At 39.8% G+C, this 22,723-nt stretch overlaps 1 protein-coding gene across 5 annotated transcripts in view; it reads right to left on the bottom strand.

Annotated features, from left to right (window-relative positions):
- CNTN4 (contactin 4) overlaps positions 1-22,723 on the bottom strand; it is an 814,349-nt gene that overhangs the window by 207,717 nt on the left and 583,909 nt on the right. For all 5 annotated transcript variants that reach the window (XM_074344450.1, XM_074344446.1, XM_074344447.1 and 2 more), the window contains one exon: positions 3,707-3,802. In XM_074344450.1, the coding sequence (XP_074200551.1) occupies positions 3,707-3,802 (96 nt within the window). The remainder of the gene's footprint in view (positions 1-3,706; positions 3,803-22,723) is intronic.

Genomic DNA, 22,723 nt, shown 5'->3' on the forward strand with positions numbered 1-22,723 from the left:
ACTTCTTCACATGGATACCTGAGAAAAAAGCCAGGCTTTCCTTAGTTGTTCATGTCTCTTAACAACAACAACAAAAAAAATGGGAAATCCAAGGTAAAGCCTGAGGTGATTGTATTTTTTAAAAGTCTTTTAAACATGAATTCTATAGAAGAAACATTCAGCCCTTCTGCTTGGGTTTTATGTGGAAATCAAAGTACTCCACCTCAGCAGGGTGAACCTGGGCTGGTTTTGTAGAAGGTGATCAAAGTGGGTGGATCTTAAATCTGGTGCTGCCTCAGAGTCAACGGGAACAACAGTTTTGGGGACGCTGCCCCAGATTTATGTAGTCAGAACATCAGCGGGAAAGGGCTAGGCACCTGCGACTTCAACATGTTGCCCTGGGGATGCTTCTTATTCCCTGCACACCTCTGGCCAGGGGAGTGAGGTGTGTGCATGGGAACCACAGATAGAGTTCAGGGCTTTTCAAACTTTAATGTGCATGTGACAGCGGGAGATCTTGTTAAACTTTGAATTCTGATACAGTAGGCCCTGTGTGGGGCCCAAGATTCTGCCTTTTTAACAAACTTCAAGGAGAGGTAGATACTTTTGGTCCATGGATCGCATTTTGAGTAGCAAGGATCTTGGTGACATAGAAAAGGAAGGTGGAAACAAAAACCTCCCTGGATGAACAGTTCATGAGGATTTCACAGGTGAGTAAGCTGGCAATTTCAGCACGCTCAGAGGAAGAATCTCAGAGTACCTCACTTCTAGTCCTATTTAATGAGTGCTTGGTTAAAGACCAGGAAGTCCGGCTGCCAAATGACCCTGGAGAGGATGGACAGCAGGGTGAAGGATCTGGATCTCCACAAACTCTGTTTCTAATGGGAAGAAGCATCAGAGGCAACCAGAGCCCCATCATCCATGGTGATTTCTACTGTTTGGTGTTGGTGTCAAGATTTAAGAGTACAATCTATGCAATGACACCACATCTGCGTTTGCATCTATGAACCAAGAGGTGACAAAGATGCGACACAAAGTGATTGGTAGAGCCCTGGAAATACCTACTGACTGAAATGCTTTTTAAAATAGATTAATTGCTGCTCGTTTCTGCATTACCCTAAGAAGGTCTGACACTGCACAGCTTTTGAATTCAGATGTGCAGCATCCCTTACAATGGATTTCATGCCATTACTCAGTATCCCGCTGACACCATAAAAGGCTGACTCATTTTCTTCCCTCTGCATGATCTGTTACAATAGAAACTGGGCTACCATATGCTGGGTTTAAAACGCTCGGTATGTCCAGCGTCTCTTGGTGATTCTGCCAGCTTTAAGGGCATCACAGCCCGGAGAAGCAGTGAGAGAATCACAGCAATGAGAGGACAGTTTGCACTGGAAGGTCTGGAGTCATCGGGGGAGTTTCATGGGATAGTCATTGACTCCACTGCCCTAAAAGGCCGGATGTCTGAGACAGCGCTCTGACAACCTTCAAGACCCACCTTGTTGTTTCCTTGTAAATTTCTTGCCTTGCCTGCCTTGTGCACAGGATTACTGAGCACATGGTTTCTAATAGAGCCCATAATGAGAATATTTATTTCCCTGTCTTTCCCCGTCAAGACTGTCAGGAATGTCAGCACAACTCAAGGAGCTGGATTTCAGAGCTGCTGACTGCTGCCAGCAGAGACGAGCATGTTTCAGTGGTTGTCTACAGAAATTTTTAACGTATTTCTCAGTGGGAAGGGGAAGGGTCTCAGGTACATGACGGTGCAGCAGCCCAGCAGCACTTTATCTGTTTTGCCTTTCCCAGAGATATCGTTATACCTGGGAGGAGTGGTTTGTTTTTTTTCCTCAATATGCTCCAAGATTAATTTTCAGAGTTGCTGCCATGTTATGAAAGCTTAACGCTGTGAAGGCAGACTGCAGAAGAAATTAGCAAAATCTGCCATTCTTATTTTGATCAGAGTTCACGCTAAGAAGAGAAGGGTTCAACTGAGTGAACTTCACTTTAACTGAAGTATATGTCCAGTTAATTGATTTCCTCCTATAAGGGACAGGACTTCAATAATGCAAACCTACTTGATAAATACATGTGGTCTTTATTAAGTTATTATTATGTAATGATAGATCTAAAAGGGGCTGGAGAGATTTCCTTTAATCTCTTCACTTTATAGAGAAGTAAACTGTGACATACGAAATTTGAACCCATTTGCCCAACAGCGAATAATGATTTGAAACAGAGCTGGGACTCTTATCCTGGACTCCAAACTTAATGCTTCTGATGCTAACTTGGAGGTAAAAATGAAGTCCTAAAGAATAAATCCATTGCTCAGAACACAAACTCTTGAAATCTCATCTGGATTCTTTGGCAGCTGTCAAAACCCAAAAGCCCTAACAATTACACATCTTCCATCCAGACTTGGAGGGCTCCTGACTTCTCCTTCCTGCTTTTAAATTCATCATCATTGAAACGCAAGCCTTTTAGCTATTTTGCTAACTGTTTTTTCCTGCTGAAAATGTTAGCTGGGGCACTGGGTGAGAAGGAAAAGTTAAAACGTTTGGAGATAGGACAAAAAGAAAATGGTGTTTCCAATTCTCAGTTTAAAATATTTCCTCTTTTAATCGCATGTAAAGGCAAATAGAAAATGAAGGTAATAACTAGGATGGCAAATATCAAATTAAACTTTAGCCAGAATGAGCACAAACGGAGTTTATCAAACTTATCACAAAGTGTAGTGGAACCCTAGTAAATGTCACTAACGACTAAACCTCCGCCCTACTGAGCTCTGTGCACACCATCAGATTTGCCTTTCTGTCGTCATTAATCCTTCCCGCAGACACTGCAAGTTGCCCACACAGCTTCTCTCCACATTCTGCCTTATTAACAAAATCACAAATTTTTTAGGGCCATCATGTATCTGTATAAAATACTTGGGTTTTCAGTCCCTTTTGCCACTGGGGTGATTAATGAAAAGTAGGTAAAAGTCCTCGAGCAAAGCCAACCTTGCATTCTACAAAGGCACCTTGACATGACTTCTGACATTTGTGCTGGTCTCGCCCCATTCCTGCCTCTCTGCACTGCGCACTCGGAGCCTGAGGCATGCCCTCTGTTCAGGACTTCAGAGAAGGAACAGAGAAAGAGCTTGAGTTCTGGATGACGTCCCAAGAAGTGGGGCCCGCTTTACGCTACAAACTTTGGAAGTCTTGTGTGTGAGATCCACACAAACCCGAGTCTGCTGAAGCCCGAGTGAGCTGGGTTTTCAGGTCCTTGCACTCAAACGCACTCCTAAGGGATGCGGTCACTATGCGTTCTCACAAAGTCATCTTGGGTTCTGTGGTCAAGGGACTTGGTTTCTGGGTCTGATCCCTTCACAGACCAACAGTGAGATGAAATGAAGCAAGGCCATCTTTTAAAAAAATCAAGATGGAAGAAGTACTGGTGGTTTTACCTACGTGGCTTTACCAAGCAACGGGATTCTGATTCTGATGGACTCGGGCATCCTTCCTCTGCGCCAGGGAGACCGCAGTGGGATGGGACATTTGCACGACCTGATATTTTCCTAGCCTAATTATGGGAGGCACGGACAACGATGATTCCTTGACACGGAGGGACTTTGGGACTCTCTACAAATGACACTATCCCCCTAGCTGGTGCCAAGAAGGAGAAGAGTCAGCAAGAAAAACAGCAGGCAGTGAAGTGTGCACACGTCAGCACTGCAATCCATAGTTACCTCCAGAATGGGCTGGCGGGCCGCACAGCAGGACCATCCCCTGACCTTGGCGGACAGACACAGTGCTCCTCGTTCTTGTTTTAAAATTCTCAAGATCTGTTGGGAGAAATAAAGGAAAAGGGGTTTAAAATGTAAAGTCCTAAGACATTATGGGAGAGTAACACTATTTCAAAATAGAATGGTGTTCTGTCAAAAAAACAGCCTCTCTAGTTCCCAAACCAGGGAAATTCAACTTCAGCCTCTTTTCCTGGGCTATTGGACTATCCTTCTTGACTCTATGTCTATACTGTAAGGTAGCCACCTGCCACATGTGCCTATTTAGATGAAAAATAGTTAAAATCAAATAAAATGTATAAATCAGTTCCTCTGTCACATCAGCTGTATTTTAAGTGCTCATGAGCCAAATGTAGCTCTTGGTTCCCACACGGGCCAGCAGACAGAATGTTTACACCCCTGCAGAAAGTTTTGTTGTACAGCACAGGTCTAGATGGAGAAACTGAGGTTTACTGATGTTAAGTGACCTCCCCAACTTCTCTCTGTAATTAAATATCATTATCAGGATGTAAGTTCATGTTTTCTGATAGTTCTGTTCACAAACCATTCCATTGTATGCAGTTGTATGGTATCTCTATATATACCTAGAATAAGACTCTCTCTACAAACACACACACACACACACACACACACTGTATACAATGTATAAACAGACATATATACACACATATCCATAATTATCTTAAAGTTCTTGTGTCTTTTTAAATATTTATAAGGTACTGTCTAAGTTTCTATTTGGAAGAAAGTTCTTCTTTCTCAAGGAGGTCAAATCTGGTTAGAAAGATAAGACCTTACGAACCCAAAGATCACAGTTAGAATCAGGAAATACAGTTACCAACAAAAATGAGTGAATGCAAGAAATATATCTAATTAAGTGGCAGACATATTATCATTCAAAAAAATCATTTTTCTTTCATCCTTCCAAGTGTAAATCCTCTCACCAGGGACTGTTTAAGTGCCATTTCACTTTTTTGTTGTCTACAACACTTGATGTAATAACCTCTTATTGGATGTGAGGATTATTCTAAGCCAAGTATGTTCTGGAGGGTTGTAAGCCCTGTAGCTGTGCACATCAAAGTTCAGTAATGTTTACTGACTATTTTGTCCATGCTGGCCATATTGGTAATAATTTTTATGATGATTATCTCAAGCGATCCTAACAATGATTATATGAGTTAAGTACCATTAATTTCCCCATGTCACAGACTAGAAAAGAGAGGCACTATAAACTGTGTTAAAGGCTACAACATCAGTGAGTGATAGAGCTAGTGATGGAGCTGGCAGCCTTCCTGCAGTTACCAAGTGGAAGATTTCCACACTCAGACTTGGTTTTAGGGAAGGATCCAACGTTACAGAAATTTATACACATCCATGTCTCGATTACCAGCTTTTTTTCTGGAATTAGGCAACTGTTAAGCACATATGTTACTGTTTTTATCAATTATTTATAACAATTTTCATTTCCAGCTCAGGATACAAATATTGTGAGAACACAGCAGGGACTCAAGAGTTTAGTGGGCAGTACTGACAGATAACACCTGATCACAGGAACCAGAAGACTGTTGAAGCCAAGGTATGACATGCATGTACTCAGTACAAAACATGACTACAGTTTAATTATAACTCTGATGTAATAAACTTCCTTTTATTCAATGAGCACCAGGTGAGTCTAGGACACGATTTTTTTCTTCTCTTTAAGGAAATGGCTTATAGAAGCCTTCAAAGTCAATGAAACCAGAGAGCTGGAAAACTTCATTATGGCATTAATATTGTAAACCATTATCCCCAAAAGTGGCACTGAATCATTTGAAATTGTCATTTCTGCATATAAGTTCTTAGAATAAGCCATCTGTTTTATACGGACATCTCATCCAATCTCCAGAGTTGCATGGAAAATGAAGAGATGATAGATAATGGAGATCAAGTCTTATCTCAGCAAAATTCACCATGGTTCTGACTAGAGAGAGAGCATTAAGAAATGGGAACGAAAATGAGAATATACACAATGATTTTCTTTTTCTTATTGTCCTTATTGAGCTTAAAAAAGCTGGATTCCTGTTTCTTTCTTTTTAGTTTTTGAATCCAGGCAGTTATATAGGATTTGGTCAGTTAGAAAAAAAAATCACATTCATCTGGTAGTTGAGAAAATATTTAGACAGGATCCTTAGCAGTTAATTGAAATAGATTCCAAGTGGCAGACCCGACCTACACAGTAAACAGAAAGATTGCATTTGGGCAAAGCTGAGTCTGAAAATCATCTCTGCCATGTATTAGTTGTGTTGTTGACCTGGGGCTAGGCTTCATTTTCTCATAAAGAACATGAGAACAAATGTACTTTGTTTTAAAGTAAGAATTATGGGGAAAGATTAAATGAGATAATAGTTGAAAAGCACAAAGCCTTTCACACTACAAGTTTGGTGCTTAATGTATGTTTGTTTTGCCCATTGAGGAAGGCTGTAATCCAGTGGCAAATCATATCTCAATCATTCCATTTAAGAAAGGGTTTCGAAGAGCAACACACTCTACACAGAGCTGAAGAGGCTACTCAAAGGCCACAATATTTACAGACGTGTTTAAGAAAAGATGGCAGGTCCTCTACCGGTCTTTTGAGATATGACTATCCATCCAGGTCTTAATTGCAAGAAGCATGATAATTCCAAATTAAAAAGCTATGTGTATGAATGAATTTTTTTTTTTTTTTGAGACTTGCACACTCGTGGCCAGGCCTTTCCCAGAAATACTGCCATATATATTGTTTTATTAGGGTCATTTTTACCTCCAAAGATTTGTATTGGGTAATGACCAGTAGCAACAGGCATTATGAGACAGCTGGGATACATTACAGATCATGCTTTGTCCCTATGACTGTAACACCAATAGCCGTAGGAGTATCTATTTGCAAAATGCATTGAGGTCATGTCATGTGCTAAGAGCTTTTCATTCAGATACCACTTAACCCCCTTATAGTCTTAACTCCCAATTTGCAGGAGATACAACTGATGCTCAGAGAAGTTCAGCACCTTCTCCACTCACAAAGGAAGTGGTCAGAAGAATACAAACTCTTCTGTCTCTCTCCAAAGCCACTGCTCTCAAGCACCAGAATCTAACACTTCCCCGCTGATTTAGTGAAGCCATGTGGAAAAAAATACTGGCTTCAAACTAGTTACTCAACATCCTAGAGACAAAAAAAAAAAAAAAAGAACAAAACAGTTTATTTGAATGAATTTTAAGCTCTAAGAAAATCCACATTTCAATGTACAATGTGATGAGTTGGTACATTTGATTCCAAATTTCCTATTTCTTTGCTTTTCTGTGTGGGTGAGCACCTGATGGGGGGATTTTTAGACATAAGGTGCAAACGATGAAGTTGATCAAGGAGAAAACAATCATAAACAACTCTATTAAAAAGCAGGATTTCTGCCTTGCTAGGAAGGTAGCTGAACAATGAGAGGTGGGTTGTATTTCCTTTAGCTCTGTGCAGCCAGGTCCTACAGACATGGCAGAACAAATGATGTACATGGATGACAGGGAGTTAATATACATGTCCTGTGAGTTCTCAAACCAGCTAGCCCTTCCAGCTTTGTATATGGTTCATTGCCATGTGATTCAGACTTTTAAAAAATGAGCAGGCATCTTTTCTGGTGTTTTCATTCATCAGTATTGTACATACATTTTTCCCTCAGAAATCATGTACTTAAAAAATTGCACAATTTTGTGGCAGATGTTTTTTCATATCATATTTTCCAGCGTAAAGAGTGTCCTCTATTCTACCGTAGAATGTAATATTAGCACTTTATTTTTATGTGCGATTTAAAAAAAATATGCTATAGTACTTGGAATGGGTAGCTCATTGAGGGCACAGAGGAAGTGATTTAGCAGCCAAATCCCTTGAGGAGTGAAAGTGTATAAAGGTCTTAAAGCTGCAATATGTGATAAATAATAAAAATGCCTTAATATATGAAAACATTGGGAATTCAGACCACCAAGTAAATCAGAGAGTGGGGGGGGGAGAACAGCTCCATATATTTTCTGTCTGGAAAGTTATTAAATGTTTAGAAGAGGCAAGAGGTAGCTTACAAGAAAAATAGCTGGATGTGGTTTAGGGAAAACACAACAGAGGGGAAAAGATAATTTTTGAGATGTAACAACAGTAAGTAAGGAGTAACTTTTTTAGGGCATCATGAAGGAACTATCCACAACACACACAAACAGGAAGAGCTGAAACCATTCACACTCTGAGTGGGACCATCCAGAGAAGAGCGTAAGTTTAGTTTTAAAATGGCCAGGAAAGGTTAATGGGATAATAACACACATCACAGTTTGTCAAGAATCCACAGAGGGGCAGGAGAAAAGGAAAGAGGAAAAGTGACACCCTAACCACGTAAGTTATGCACATATTTTTTAAATGCATGTACTATTTACTAGAAGTAAGAAAGAAATACTAATTCACTTATTTCCCCGACTTGGGTAGACCTGTATTCTATTCATTCTCACAGGGTGTCCTCAGAATAAGAAATTGTCAGTACCAGTTGCCTTTGTTATGGCTTCCTCCAATTTAGAAAGAAGCAATCAATAGAAAAAAAAAATCAATATCAGCTTGGAAAAATGGTCAAGTGATATATTTGTTATAAATGTAATTTCCGTAACGATGACTGCACCATTCATTTTTTTTTCAAAAAGAGGTATTTGCAGGGGTCATAACTTTAAAAACCAATTATCATGCAGCATATTTGAAATTGTCTTGACTCGGCCGTTTGCTCTTTGGGTGCATATGTGCATGTACATTTGCATGGTTTCTTGGATTCTAGAGACTCCTACTGAAATTAAGTCTAACTTTACAAAACCTTATGAGTTGCAAAGCCACATTTTTGACATTCTTTCCACGGGAAGAAGGAAGAAGCCATTAGTGAGAATGGCAGGGGTGACTGGGTTTTCCTGTGAGAGAAGATACAGCTAGAGGGAGAATTGCATGAATGGTTTAACACACTGGCTGATGTCAGAAGGTGCTGGCAAACTCGGCACTCTCACTCTCCAGCTGTATGACTTGGGTAGAGTTTCTTAATCTCTTGTGAACCCCAGTCTCTTCATCTCCAATATCAGGACAGTAATTCCTAACTCACGGGACTCTTTGAAGATTAAGACCATGAATGTAAAGCACTTAACACAATGACTGGCCCAAAGTCAGAAGTCTATAAATGTTAGCACTATCATGATCATTTCTGAGCATCAAAGGAAAGGCTACAGAAAGTAGCTCACTGGGGGAAAGCTAGTGATTCCAAATTTCCACCAGATAAACTAACACTAGAGTTAGTCAGATCTATCCCATTGTGGCAAAATATGTTGATAAGACTTAAAACATGTATCTTCTTTTGCTGGTCTTCATTGTGTTTTCACGTCTAGATGGGTGCTGAAGTGAGCCAGATACCTTTTCCTCTCCAATGCATGGCCTGTACTCTCTGTGTGACTTAACAATTAAGATGCACACATATATACTGAATTCAGATAATTTTCCTTAAGAACTTCCTATGATGATATGTTTTGAGAGAGCTTTTGTTCCTTTTTAATGTCAAGGTGGGAAACACCCTTTTCATAAAACAGTAAAAACTGATGTTTGTGTATCTTTTATAAAGGATACAAAGTATATTATTTTAAAACAGAAGTAAAAGAGGAAACATCATATTATTTACTGATTATATAAATTTACCCGAGCTTAAAGTTTTAGAAGTTTACACTGCATACCAGACGAAAATAGAATGGATATAAACGGAACTTGAAAAAAAGTATATACACATATAAAATATTGATAGATGTTTGTCAGTATCTTGTTTTTCCTTACATTGTTAATTTTTCGATTTGTTTAGCCCACCTTCAGCAAATACTTTTTGAGTTCCTTTTTCACTTTGGGTATTGGTGGAGCAAAACCACTTTCTCTCTCCAACGACTAAGTAAAACGAAACAAAGACCTATGGATATGCTAAAGATCTGACATTAAATACCCCAATTTGTTGGCAGTTTAAAGTAAGGGACCCAAATCTGATTCTAGCTAGTGGTGTGACATTGAAAAGAAAAGTGAATCTCTTTCCTGGATATCTTTGTATAGATAACAAAGGGCCTTAGCAATACTCCAAAGCTGATGTACACTCAACTTACAAATGACTGACTCATAGAAATGGCTCAGGACCGTGCTCCTTCACAGCCTAATGCTACTGCTACAGACACCACGATGAAAATCCTTAGGGCAGGTGTTTCAAAGTAAAAAAGGAAGAACGCTTGAGATCTCTCCCAGGTGCTGATCTGACCCTCAAAATGCTTTCCCTCCAAACATCTGAATTTTTTTTTCTCACCCCCATCAGTCATATCCAATGAAAGTCTATAATTTAGGGATTAGTTTGGAATTGTAGAAATGCCATTTTCAAACCATAAAAGGCTGCAAATGCATTACCCTGTTCTTAGTCACTTACAGTGAAGAGTGAATTCAGTAAGATTGCTTCCTCTTAAACAAATAAGAGCAGTATAGATTCTTTGAATGTATATTTTGATTAACTAAAAAAAAAAAAAAGAAAGGTAATCTATGAAGTGATGGGGATGGTACAGTAGGACTGAGACAGCTCAAGAAAGGATTAGTGACTTAAAAATACTCTTAAAGCTGCTGTTTCTTCACAGGTGTTTCTTACTGAAATAGTTACATACCAACAAAACTATCTATAAATAATACCAGTTTCTCCCTTGCTCTTCTTTTTAATTTTATTTTTGGCAGAAAAGTTGAAAAGGGAAAAAAAAGGGGGGATGAGAAAAGGGGTGCAGAGACTGCCAAAGACAAATGTGTCTGGGATCAGCAAGTCTGCATTTAGCAAAAGAGGTTACCCTCCTCTTTCTCTTCTGTACCATATTACTATATCATTTTTTCCCCAGTAATAATACCTAGGCAAAAACTTAAAATAGCATAATCAATGTTACACGTTAAGGAGGCTTCTGTGGGTTTGCTTTAGGAATGTAATCACTTTGGCAAATATTAACTCTTTGAGGAAAATATAAGACCCGTTTCAACTAGCTTACATAAAGAACACAGTTTCTCGCTTTCCATGAATTCATTCATTAAATGCAGACAACAACTCTGTGAGGTAAGAATTATTACTAATCCCATTTTATAGAAAGAAAAAAAATCAACATCCCAGATCACAGTCCTAGTATAAGAAAGAATGTGGATTAGACCCCAGGTCTTCTTGGACCCAGAAGTCCCTATATTTAGTCTCTCTTCTATACTGAATTAAGTAACAGGAATGAAATGACACCTCTCGATTATCAGACTGACTACTTGAGACTCACACTTTTTCACCCCTCTGCTATTATTTTCCTGACTCTACAAGAAAATAAAGGTTGCTCTGCTGCCCTTTTCTCTGTCAGTGTATGACTTTCCTGATAGCTATTTTTATTTCTTCTTTTAGTTTTTTTCTCTTTCCTCATTTCTTTGACACTATCTGTTTTATCTAGAACTTCATGCCATTTAAGAAGCCGGAGAACAACCCAATTTAAAATGTCTGCACTTCCCTGTGTGTTCCATAAAAATCTGCCCCTGTTGGACTCAGGAGGCTGCCATGATTAGTGCGATACAGCATCATAAATCCTGTCATTCCCCTCGGGAGACAGGGGCCCTAAAACGCAAGCTGCCATTACCAGCATTTTTCTCTACGGGAGCTCATCTCTTTTCGCATATCATCCTGACTCAGGAGTGTTAACGGTTAGGCAGCTGCATCCTCTATCTTTGGTTTCCTAGTTACGCTACACTAACAGAAACAAAGGCTTCAGAAAAAAACAAAACAAAACATCTGGCCTCGTAAATTTTAGAATAAAACACAGACTCTTCACTGTGCTCTTCCATGGCCCTTTGGAATCTGGTCCCTGCCCAGACCCCTAGTTTCATCCCTGCTGTGTGCTTACACTGTGACAACCATGTTTTGCTTTCTGCTCTTCAAACACCTGAATGCTCACCCTGTTTCAGGACCTTTGAACTTGCTGCTGCCTTTCAGATGCTCTTTCGCCCTCAGCATGCTCGTTCCCCAGGACTGGACTCAAAGGTCACCTTCTCCGAGGAGACCTCCCTGAGGGTTTTATCTGGACTAGCCTGCCACCTGGCTTCTGTTACTCTCCATCACATCACCTCTATACCAAGTCTCCCACAGTGATTATCACCAGCACCTGCCATCACTTTGTTCATGTATGTGCTATTTGGTTTACTGTCCCTCTTCCACACCCCCTCCCCCAATGAAAGCTCAGTGGAGGCAGGCATCATCTCAGTCTCTCTCCGGCTCTCTAGCACACTACCCAAAACACATCTGATGCATATTAGGTGTCCCATCAGTACTTGCTGAGCAATATTCTCCCTCCTGTTCAATACACTGAGACGGTGGCTGGAGAGACTTGCTGGAGCAGGGTGTACTTTCCTGTATTCGTCCACATGGCACACTGTCTTCCATCTTGGTGACCAAGGACCTTTGTGTGTTCAATGGCCAGGGACACTCTAAAATGTTAACTTTAAGAAAAGGTCTCTAATCAAGGGCACTGAGCCTTAAAAAGAAAGTTTCGAGATGCACTAAGACTGGAATGCAATCAGCACATGAAACAAATTCACTGCTTGGCAAAAGAAACAGCCTCTCACCCACTGACACCTGCCCCAGGGAGCACTTGAGCTGATGGAAACATGAAACGACATCATGCAAATTGCATGGGCCTGTTGCTATTTGTGACCAGGGCTGTTATCAGCTCGTCAGCGCTAAATCATACAATTATCTGTTCCTCACCGAGTGTGAGAATTCTATAACTTGATAGACTTCGGATCATCACAGTTTTGACAGAAAGAAACATGATTCTTCATGTTTGAACTTTCACTTCATAGGCTTTTCTCCCTCCCTCTGAAAATTCAAATTAGCAAGTTGTAATTCACTGTACCAGTCTTCTTCCTAAACGGGCCACCCCAGAGGGCAAATCAGATACATTCAAGTAACATTAGTGTAAATATTCTCTGAAGAAATGCTGAAAGGTCCCCTATCAAGAGACCATCATGAAGTCACTAAACTATAGGAAAAACCTTGGGAATGAATGACCAAGTGGAGACATACAGGTCACAGATCATGATAAAAACCAAAGACCATCAATCCACCAGCCATACAATTGGTCATGAAAAACACTGCTTTAAAGGGAAGGGAAACCGCTTCATCTCAAACTTTCTCACTCCGCTTCTTTTCTTTTGTGAATCTTTCAGGGGTACAAGCCTGAGCAATGAGATCCCTGCGGAATCTGCCTAACACTTTACTGCAGTGGAAGCAGTCGCCGAAGGAAGAGGGCCTGTTTCTCACTTCCTGCTCATGAGTAAAACTAGGCAGATGCTCCTATAGTTAAACTGTCTCTTATTTCTATCCAAAAAAGTGGGCATTTTCCCCAAGAAGCTTGGGAGGAAATTACTCTGATTATACAAGTTAAAGGGAAAAGCGAAATTTATCAGTTATTTCCTGACAATCCATGCTCTGCAGAAAAGTTTTGCTTTAAAAGCAAATAGAAGATCCTCACTACGTACTCAGTCTCGGATTTCTGAACTAATAAAACAGGGATGGTGACTCATAAGGAAAAATGCCAGTCATGCTTAAATCCATTGCTCCTAAGAAATTGGACATGTTTGGCATACAGCTATTTTGGGGAAATCAAAGCTGTTGGAAGTATCAGGTTTGTTTAATCACTGGCTTAGAGAGGACTATTTCTCTTCTCTTTTCCTGACCCATTCTCTGAATAGAAAAACATTTCTTGGGATACTGGATGCTGAATAAGCTGAATACTGGTTTAAAAAAAAAATTAAGGGCATAAAAATGTTCTGTGTAGAGATGAAATTCCCAGATGAAGAGCAGCTGTTATTTATGTTGAATTTAAGTTGCTTCAGAAACTCCAACCATATATTTTTATCTTTTTAAATTACAGCTTTGAAAATAAAACAATCATCAAATATACATGCAAGATATGTGTTTATTCCTCATCTATTTAGACTCTGCTGTGGGGGCTGTTTCACTGTTTTGGGGATAAGACTGCAGTGCGGTAAACCAGCCAATTTTTGGAAATGTCATCACTCAAGCCCCTTGCTTTTAAATAGACCGTAAGAACCAATACAGATTCATTCAATATCTGTAATATGCCTCTGATGACCACCTATTATTATATGCCAGTCGCTGTTTTAGGCACTGAGGTTACATTATTAAAAAAAAATAAAACAAACAAACAAAAAAATCTCTCTTCTCAAAGAGATTAAAGTGGGTGAAAGGACCATTAACAGAATAAATAAACCACACGTAGTGTCTTTGATGGTGCTAAGTGCTACCAAAAACAAGTTAGGGAAACAGACTAGGGAACGTTGGCACGGAACCTGTAAAAGAGGAAGATAATATACAAGTGGAATCTTGTTACCTCCCATTCTACCTCCAAACGTGGAGGAATAAATCACTCTTCCTCTGCCAACTCAGCTCTCGGCCCCCACTGAGACGGCAGAGAAGGGCACAGAGCAGTGCCAAGCAACGCAGCAGTGCTGACTGAATTCTGTACTTTCTTATTTATAACTGAAGTTGAAGTCATCTCAGTTCAGGTAGCACCTGAGGAAACTAATAAATAAGTATTTTCATCTTCCATCGAAAAGCTTAAGAGTGCTTGGCAAAAACAAACTCTAGATAACTGAAGAAACAGGAGCAACGACTGAGCAGGCAGACTGACTCTCCACTGATGTCCTACGGGAAGACAATTACCAAACCAGTAGTGTGATAATTTATGCTCTGCTTTAGACACAGTTACTATTTTCTGCTTCAGAAATCCTATAGAGCCAGAGAAATTTCAGAGGTGGGAAGATCTCACTGTCTGTCTTAGTCTGTTGGGGCTGTGATAGCAGATATGCCGTAGATGGGGTGCCTTCAACAACAGGCATTTATTTCTCACAGTCCTGAAGACCAAGGATTCCAAGATCAAGGTCCTGGCAGATCTGGTGTCTGGTGAGGAACTGCTTCCTGGTTTGCAGATGGCCATCTTCTCACTGTGTCCTCACAGGGGAGAGAGGAAGCTCCCCCTGTGTCTCTTCTTACAAGGGCACTGATCCATGCATGAGGGCACCACCCAAATGACCCAATTACCTCCCAAAGGCTCCACCTCCTCGTACCATCACTTTGCACTTGATCTTAGCCAAAAGCCCAAGAAACAATTTCTTATATCAACACTTTGGAAGGAGGGTTAGAATTACAACATACAAATTTGGCAGGAGAGGGACACAAACATTCAGTCCATAGACCATCCTTTCTTCAGTCTGAACGCCCTCCCTTACCTTCACTTCTTTCCTTCTTCCATCAATACAATATAAGGTACCACGTGCAGTGGATGCTGTAGAGAATATTATGGTAAACAAACATGGTTCCTGACCTCAAAGAAGTTTACAAGTTAGGTTAGACAGGCACAGAAATAACTCTATTGCAAGGTACAAAGGAAGTAGTCAATGCTACAGAGTTGTAGTGCTAAGCATGCGCTCTACCACTGAGCTATACCGCCCCCTCAACCAGGAAGTACTTTTTGCTGGCACAATTCATCCATTCAGCAATTCATTTGCACAGATGATGGAACCAGGTGTACAGATCTTGGATCTTGGTTTTAATCTAGATCAGCATCCATAAGCTGTTTCCTCTCCATCTCTTTCTCAGTCCTGCTCATTCTCCCTGCTTTCCCTCCTGCAGACGGTGTAAGACACTGCCTTACTCTACTCCGAGGAGTGACTGGATTCTTCGGAGAACCGTAGCATCAAGTGTGTTCAGGTTGGTTAGTCAAACCCGTCAAACCTAGACTCAGTCAGCCATTGAGACTACCGGTGTTCTGGCTTTCACAGGAGATAAGCTCATATCTAGCTTTGGCCTCATCTTTCGAGCACTGACCCACCATCTTTCCATCTTAACAATGTCACCCCTGAGGTCATTTTCCATGTCTCTGGGTGTGCCTCTGCCTGAAAACTTTAATGCTAGAGTTTTCAGAAGATGTCAGTGCAATCCCCATTGTTATTCTGTAGCAAGAAACTGCACAGCAACTTTACACCCTTCAGCCTCATTGTGGCACTTGGCTTTTCACAGACTTCTTTAAAGTTTGTAGATGAATCTATAGTTATGCTACATGTAGATGCAGCATAGATTGGAGATACTACAGCACAGCAAGTGATAGCAACATTTAAAAATGTCTCTAAAGTGCGTGCGTGCAGTTGGGGGAGGTAGTGAAGGTTTTACAGGGAGCCGCTGAGGCATCCTGGGACTTAAGTGATGATGCAATGCTCACATCCTTCTTGCTCAGCTGGAAGTTTGGTACTCATTCAGAGGTGGCTCTGGGTTGCAGTAATAACGAGAACGTTTACCATTAAGACCTATGGAGTGCTTCCTATGTACCAGGCACTATTTTAAGCACTTTTCAGGTATTAACTCATTTAATCCTCTCAACAATCCCGTGAAATTGGTATGACTGTATTCCCTCTTATGTATTCTATGAGGAAATGGAGGCAGAGACAGTGAAATAGTTTGTCCCAGGTTCACATGGGTAGTAAATAATAATGCCAGCCTGCATTCTAACCCAGGCTGTCTGGTTCCAGACATCCTGATGCTTTCCTTCATTTTGAATTTTTTCTTGTGTGGCATATTAAGCCCATAAGAAGTAAATGCATAATGATTATGGAGAGTTTATAGAACAAAAAACGAACACCTGTGACTCTCACGCCCATATTTACGGGTGGAACACGGCCAGTGACTTTGAAGATCTCTGCATACTCCTCTGCTATTGCAACCCCCACTGCTGATTATTTCATCATTCTGCCTTTCTTCTTACAGTTTTCTCATATACATACATATATTCCTAAACAATCCATGCTTGAAAATGGAACTGTACTCCGTGTTCCTCTGAGACTGGCTATTTGTTTACCATCATTCCTTTGAGAGGCCACCTTGATGAGGGAGCTGTGGTGCACCCATTTTCATTTTGGTTTAATACTTCTTTGTAGGAATTGACCACAGTATATATATATCCTTTCCACTGTCTACAGTTAGTTCTTTTTTTCTGCTTATTTGCGATTACAAACTAAACTGCTATGAAGGCAAGTTTCCCCGGAATATTTTCCAGAGTGTCTCTGGTCTAGAGAATATACACCTAGGAGAAGAGAAGCTTAGCTTTACTAGTTCATGAGAGATTTATACAATGCGTTCTCTAAAGTGGTTGGGACAAGTGCTCATCTTGTCAGCCTGCATGAGAAGTCCCACTCTTCCTCAGAAACACTGAGTATTTTACTTTGGGTCAGCATAGTGCGTGAAATGGCAATCCGTTACTTCTAATACACATTTCTTCAGTTACTAATAAAGTCATTTTTTTTTTCATGTTTATGGGCCATTCACATTTCATCATTCTCAAAATGCCAGTTCATGTTATTTACCCAGTCATCTAGTAGATTTTTCTCTTATGCTTACTGATTCCCCAGAGTTCTTTGTATATTTGGGACCCTCTGGTTATCAGTTATAGGTTTACAATTATCTTCTCCTGAAAATGACTCTGTTCTCCACTCTTCAGTGTTTTTGGATAAATGAAAGTTCTCTGAATGCATCCATTTTTTCTTTATGGCTAACATTCTTAGTTTCATACTTAATAAACTGTTCCTTATCCCCAAATCATAAGGATTTTCTCTGGTATTTTTTTCTAACAGCATTAACGCTTTGTTGTTTTCATTTGAGTCCCTGCATTCAACCACGGCACCATACTAGCAGGGGTCTCCAATCAGTTTTCATCACTGGTACTAGCTGTGTTCTAGGAAATTGCTGCAAACCCTAAATGAGTGAATACCCAGGGGGACTATGGGGCTAGGGTTCTGCGAGTCTCTGGTCACAACATTTCCATCAACTGATCAATACATAACTTTGTTTTATGTGTGTTTATTCTTAAATACACCTTATGAATATATAATGTCAGTTCATTAACATTAACTCATAGCCAAGAGCACTATAACGGGTGCCTGAATGAAACTTATCTAACACACATATTTTCTTTGAAAGGCACAGCACAGTCTTCTTGTGCTTAGGAACACAAGACAGCTCTAAAGTACTACACTTTGGGCTACTTTAAATAGCAAAATTACCAACAAAGAGCACAAAAATGAAAAGGAAAAAAAAAACCCCATGGCACTAAATGGATTTGCAAAAAGGACACTCTTTATAGTAGGAGAGCTGAAACAAGAAGGCAGAAAATCACCTTGTGCAACCTCAGCAGAGAAAGTGTGTGTAGGTGACTCAAATACTGTGCTGTTCGGCACATGTCCACCCAGGACCACGAGGGCGCTGGGAGGACTGACTTGGGGGTAACCGATACATTTCACAGATCATCCATGCATCCTTGACATCAAGTTCTGGGCCAGATACTTTGTGCGCACTTGATAAATGTAACAGTTCAATACTTAGTATCTTATATTAGCAATGGGTGATGCCGGAAATTTTACTCTCTTAGGCCATGTTTCAGGTAAAATATAATTATGAAGACGACGACAATGATGGTAATAATAATAGCAATAATTTAGCAATGATTATAATAACATTAAAACTATTAGATGTCATAGTAATAATAAAAGTAGCAGCAACTAGACCAATGATGATACATTTCCTCATAGTCTTGTAGTGTCTGAAACAAAATAAAACCACTTTATTTTTGTTGAGCTGTCTCGAGTTTGGGGCCGCCTAATGATCAAAGGCACCTGAACTCACATATCCAAATGAACACAGTCCTTCAACGTGGGCTTAGGATGTGCATATTTTTTCCTTCAAATTTTTTTTTAATCTCAGTAAAATATACATAAAATTCCCCTTCTTAAGTATTTTTAAACATATAGTACAGCGGTATTAAGCACATTCATAAGGTTGTGCAACCACCACCAGCATCCATCTTCAGAACTCTTTTTGTCTTGTAAAACTGAAACTCTACACTCATTAAACAAAACTGCCTACTTCCTCCTCCCATACTAGCCTCTGGCAACTGCCATTCTACTTTCTGTCCCTGTGAATTTGTACCGTGCTTATTTGTAACACCTTAAAAAAAACCCAACATTTTTACTCATACTAACTCATCTGATCATGAAAACGTCTCTGTAAAGTAGACAAGGATGGCAAAAGTATTAACTGCATTGAACAGGAGAAGACATTTGAAATTCAGAAAAGTTAAGAGAGCTGCTCAAAGTTAAACCTCAAATAAATGATACAGCTGCTTCTATATCTTGGCTATTGTGACAAATTCCGCAATGGACATGGGAGTGCAGGTATCTCTGAGATCCCTGTGTTCATTTACTGACTGTCAACAGCTGAATGGATAGACATGAGATATATACGTCTATTTACATAGAATGTTATTCAGTCATGAGAAAAAAGGAAATCCTGACATTTATGACAACATGCCTAGAACTTGGAGCATTATGCTAAGTGAAATAGGTCAGGCAGAGAAAGACAAATACTACATAATTTCACTTACACGTGGAATCTAAAAAAACCCAAATTCATAGAAACAGGGAGTAAGAATGGTGTTTACCAGGGGCTGGGAGGTGGGGGAAATGGGGAAATGTGGGTCAAGGAGTACAAACTTCCAGTTATCAGGTGACTAAGTTCTGAGGGTCTAACGTACGGTATGGTGACAATAGCTAACAGTACTATATAATATTCTTGAAATTTTGTAAGAGAAATCTTAACTGTTCTCACCACAAGAAATGAATGTAATTATATGATGTTACTGATGTGACGGGGGTGTCAGCCAACCATATGGTGGCAATCATTTTGCAATATGCAAGTGTATCATATCAACATGTTGTACACTTTAAACTTACAAGATGTTATATGTCAATTGTATCTCAATAAAGCTGGAAAATATAAGTATATGATCCAAGACTAGAACCCAAAACACTTTCAGTGGAGACTGCAGGCTCCTTGAGGACAAGAACGACATCTCACATTTCTTAGGCTCCAAAAAACTATCACGGTGTTCTGATGGAGTGGACATGCCATGAAACATTCTTCTTACCTGTGATGATAATGAAAGCAGTGTTATGCTGGACTAAAGAGTAGGATCCTGGTATTTTAAAATAAAGACCCACTCATTTAATCCCCTATTTTCCTTCCCTCAAGAAAGTCTTCATCATTTTACCAAAATTCATTAGAGGGTACAACAACTAGCTTAAGAAATTGACATACTGTGCCCAGAGTGACATGCGAGGCTACAAAGATTCAGCAATCCGGTTCAGCTGTGGTATTAATATTGCTCTTCCTGATTAGTGTTAATTGGAATATTTTAATTGGTGCACTGTTTTACTGCCTTCACAGCTTGAGTGAGCTGAAGTGCAGAGAACAATTTTTCAATAATGAAAGCTAACAAAAACTCCCCTGGTCTCACTAAATTCTATATGAACATACTGTGACAAACAGCACAAATTTGCTATCCTAGAAAATGGGATGGAAACCACGTTCACTTTCTCTATTCTTGTAACCTATGTGTATGCAGTGCCTCACAGACACCAGTCCCTGCTCTAGGGACACAGCAATGAAGACACCAGACAAATATCCCTGCCCTCATGGAATTTACAACTAACCAGGTGAGGCATGATGATAATAAGCACGAGAGATGTTAAATTACAGAGTACGTTGGAAGGTAGTGAAGTAGGGGGAGAAAGAAGACAAAAACCAGAACAGGGTAAGAGGGGTTGGGAGAACTGGGAGGATGGAGAAAAGATGTAATTGACAATAATGGGCCCAGGGTGAGGCTGAGCAAGTAAATGATGACATTACAGCAAAGACCTGAAGGATGTGAGTATTTGGGGGAAATCACTCCAGGTAGAAGAAAAGACTCTCCAAGAGAGGATAGTGAGCATGTCTGAGTGACATCAGGAAGCCAATTCAGCTGGAGTGGAATGAATGAGGGAGAAAGTAGTTTAGAGGTGGAGTCAGGGGTGTATGCAGGCTGCGGGGTGGGCGACCATGTGGGGCCTTGTGGACCCCTGGAAGGTCCTAGGCTCCTATTCTGACTGGAAGTGGAAACACTGCAGGTGTCAGAGAAGAATGACTTGGCTATTCAACTCAATTCTGTTCAACCAGAATGATTACCTATTACATGCCTGGTGGAGTATATCTAAGAAATGATAGATGTAAAGATAAATTAAAATAAAGCCACTGCCCCTGAAGAGTCCCTCATCTCATAGGGAAATGTGGACAATTACCTGATTCAAGACAGACAATGGCAAGAACTTAAGCAGACGTGTGAACAAAATGCTAAGGGATAACAAAGGAGAAAGCAAATTATTATTTTGCAGGAAAAAATAACAACATAGTACATAACATTCAGTCTTGACCTTGAAAAAAAATTAAGCTTTCAAGAGGAGAAAGAAAGAGAAAGAAAATACCAGGGTACGGGACAGCCTGCACAAAGATCAAGACGCATTAAAAATATGCACTGTGGTCACCGCACCAGCTAGGGGTCTGCACAAAAATAAGAAACATGATGCAAAAAAGGTAGGCAAGGGTCATAGGGCAGACACTTGTGAACACCCTGGAACTGTATGTTGTTTTCCACTGAGTAATCTAATTAAATAGAGATGCTTTAAAATTGTTTTATGGTTAGTTGCAAAAGTTAAAAATCTGTATTGTTCTCTTAGAGGCTTCCCATTCATAATGCAGAAAAAGTCCACAGTAAAGGGATTTGCTTGACTTGACTTAATTCATTATTTCCTAAACTAATTTGAGCCCTGCACCCTTTGGAGGCATCTTTATTAACATCCTACAAACCTGCGTTCACCAGTTTGGGAAATCATGAGCAATAAGAGATAAGAGTAGGAATTTGAATATGCAGTGGGGGTGACGTGGTAAACAACATGATAGTTACCAGGATGTTGGAAAGTTACCTCTTAAAGAATGGTCTGAAGTCAGGATGAACACGTGGGGGGAGGGGTCTACCTACAGAATAGGATGGAGCTAAAAATAAATGCAAAGTTACTACCATCCTCTGTTTAATCTCTTCCAGAGAACTTTAAAGAACACACGATCTTATGTAAGGACTTAAGCAATTAACATTTCTTCTGATAAGTCTTAAAGAAAGAAGCTGGAACACAATGAGAACTGGTAATACTGGTTCATCTTTATTCAGAACACTGGCACTAGCTTAAATTAGATTTCATTGAATTAATGTAGCAATGAGAAAACTTGGGGGTATATTTAGCTTGTGTATTAAGCATGGATTTTATTTTTAGATTCCAGCTTTTCATTTCCATTTTTTTTTTCTCAGAGAAATAAGGGCACGTTAAAAACCATACTATGGAATTAAAAAGGATATTGAAAAGTGAATTTAATCAAGTGGTATTTTTAGATTAAGGGATGCCAAAAGATTCTACTTGATTGGCTTTAAGAAAACTCAAGTTCATGTCAGCCATACTGATGAGTTCTTGAACTTTCCACATTTTGGTTTCTTGAAAACTTTCAGATATAATATTCAAAGAGACGTCTCTCAATAATTCCATTTTAGTAAGAACTACAGTGATGAAGGAAGGTAAAAACTACCGAGTTCAGATTGTTCACGTTATGACGTCGGTTGTTCAAGTCCCTATTTTTGGTCTGAAACCAAGCACATAATGAAACTGAGATGCACTTGGATTTAATCTAGAAGAAGAAAACAGACACAAACTTAACTTCCTGCGTTTTAAGTGTCAAGAAAGCACTAAACAACAATTCTATAGTGAGAACAAAACATCCTGGTCTTCCCTCCAGCTGTTTCCGTGATTAATGAAAGGATAAGAAAAGTAATTTTGAAAAGTCTGAGAGCGTGTCTAAATTTCCTGCAGTAATGAACACGTAAAACTCAGGTGTAATAAAAGGATTCCTTTGCCTCCAATCGAATTTTACACAAATCTGATTA

This window comes from Camelus bactrianus, chromosome 17 (assembly GCF_048773025.1).
Source record: "Camelus bactrianus isolate YW-2024 breed Bactrian camel chromosome 17, ASM4877302v1, whole genome shotgun sequence".
In the NCBI taxonomy this organism is placed as follows: domain Eukaryota; kingdom Metazoa; phylum Chordata; class Mammalia; order Artiodactyla; family Camelidae; genus Camelus; species Camelus bactrianus.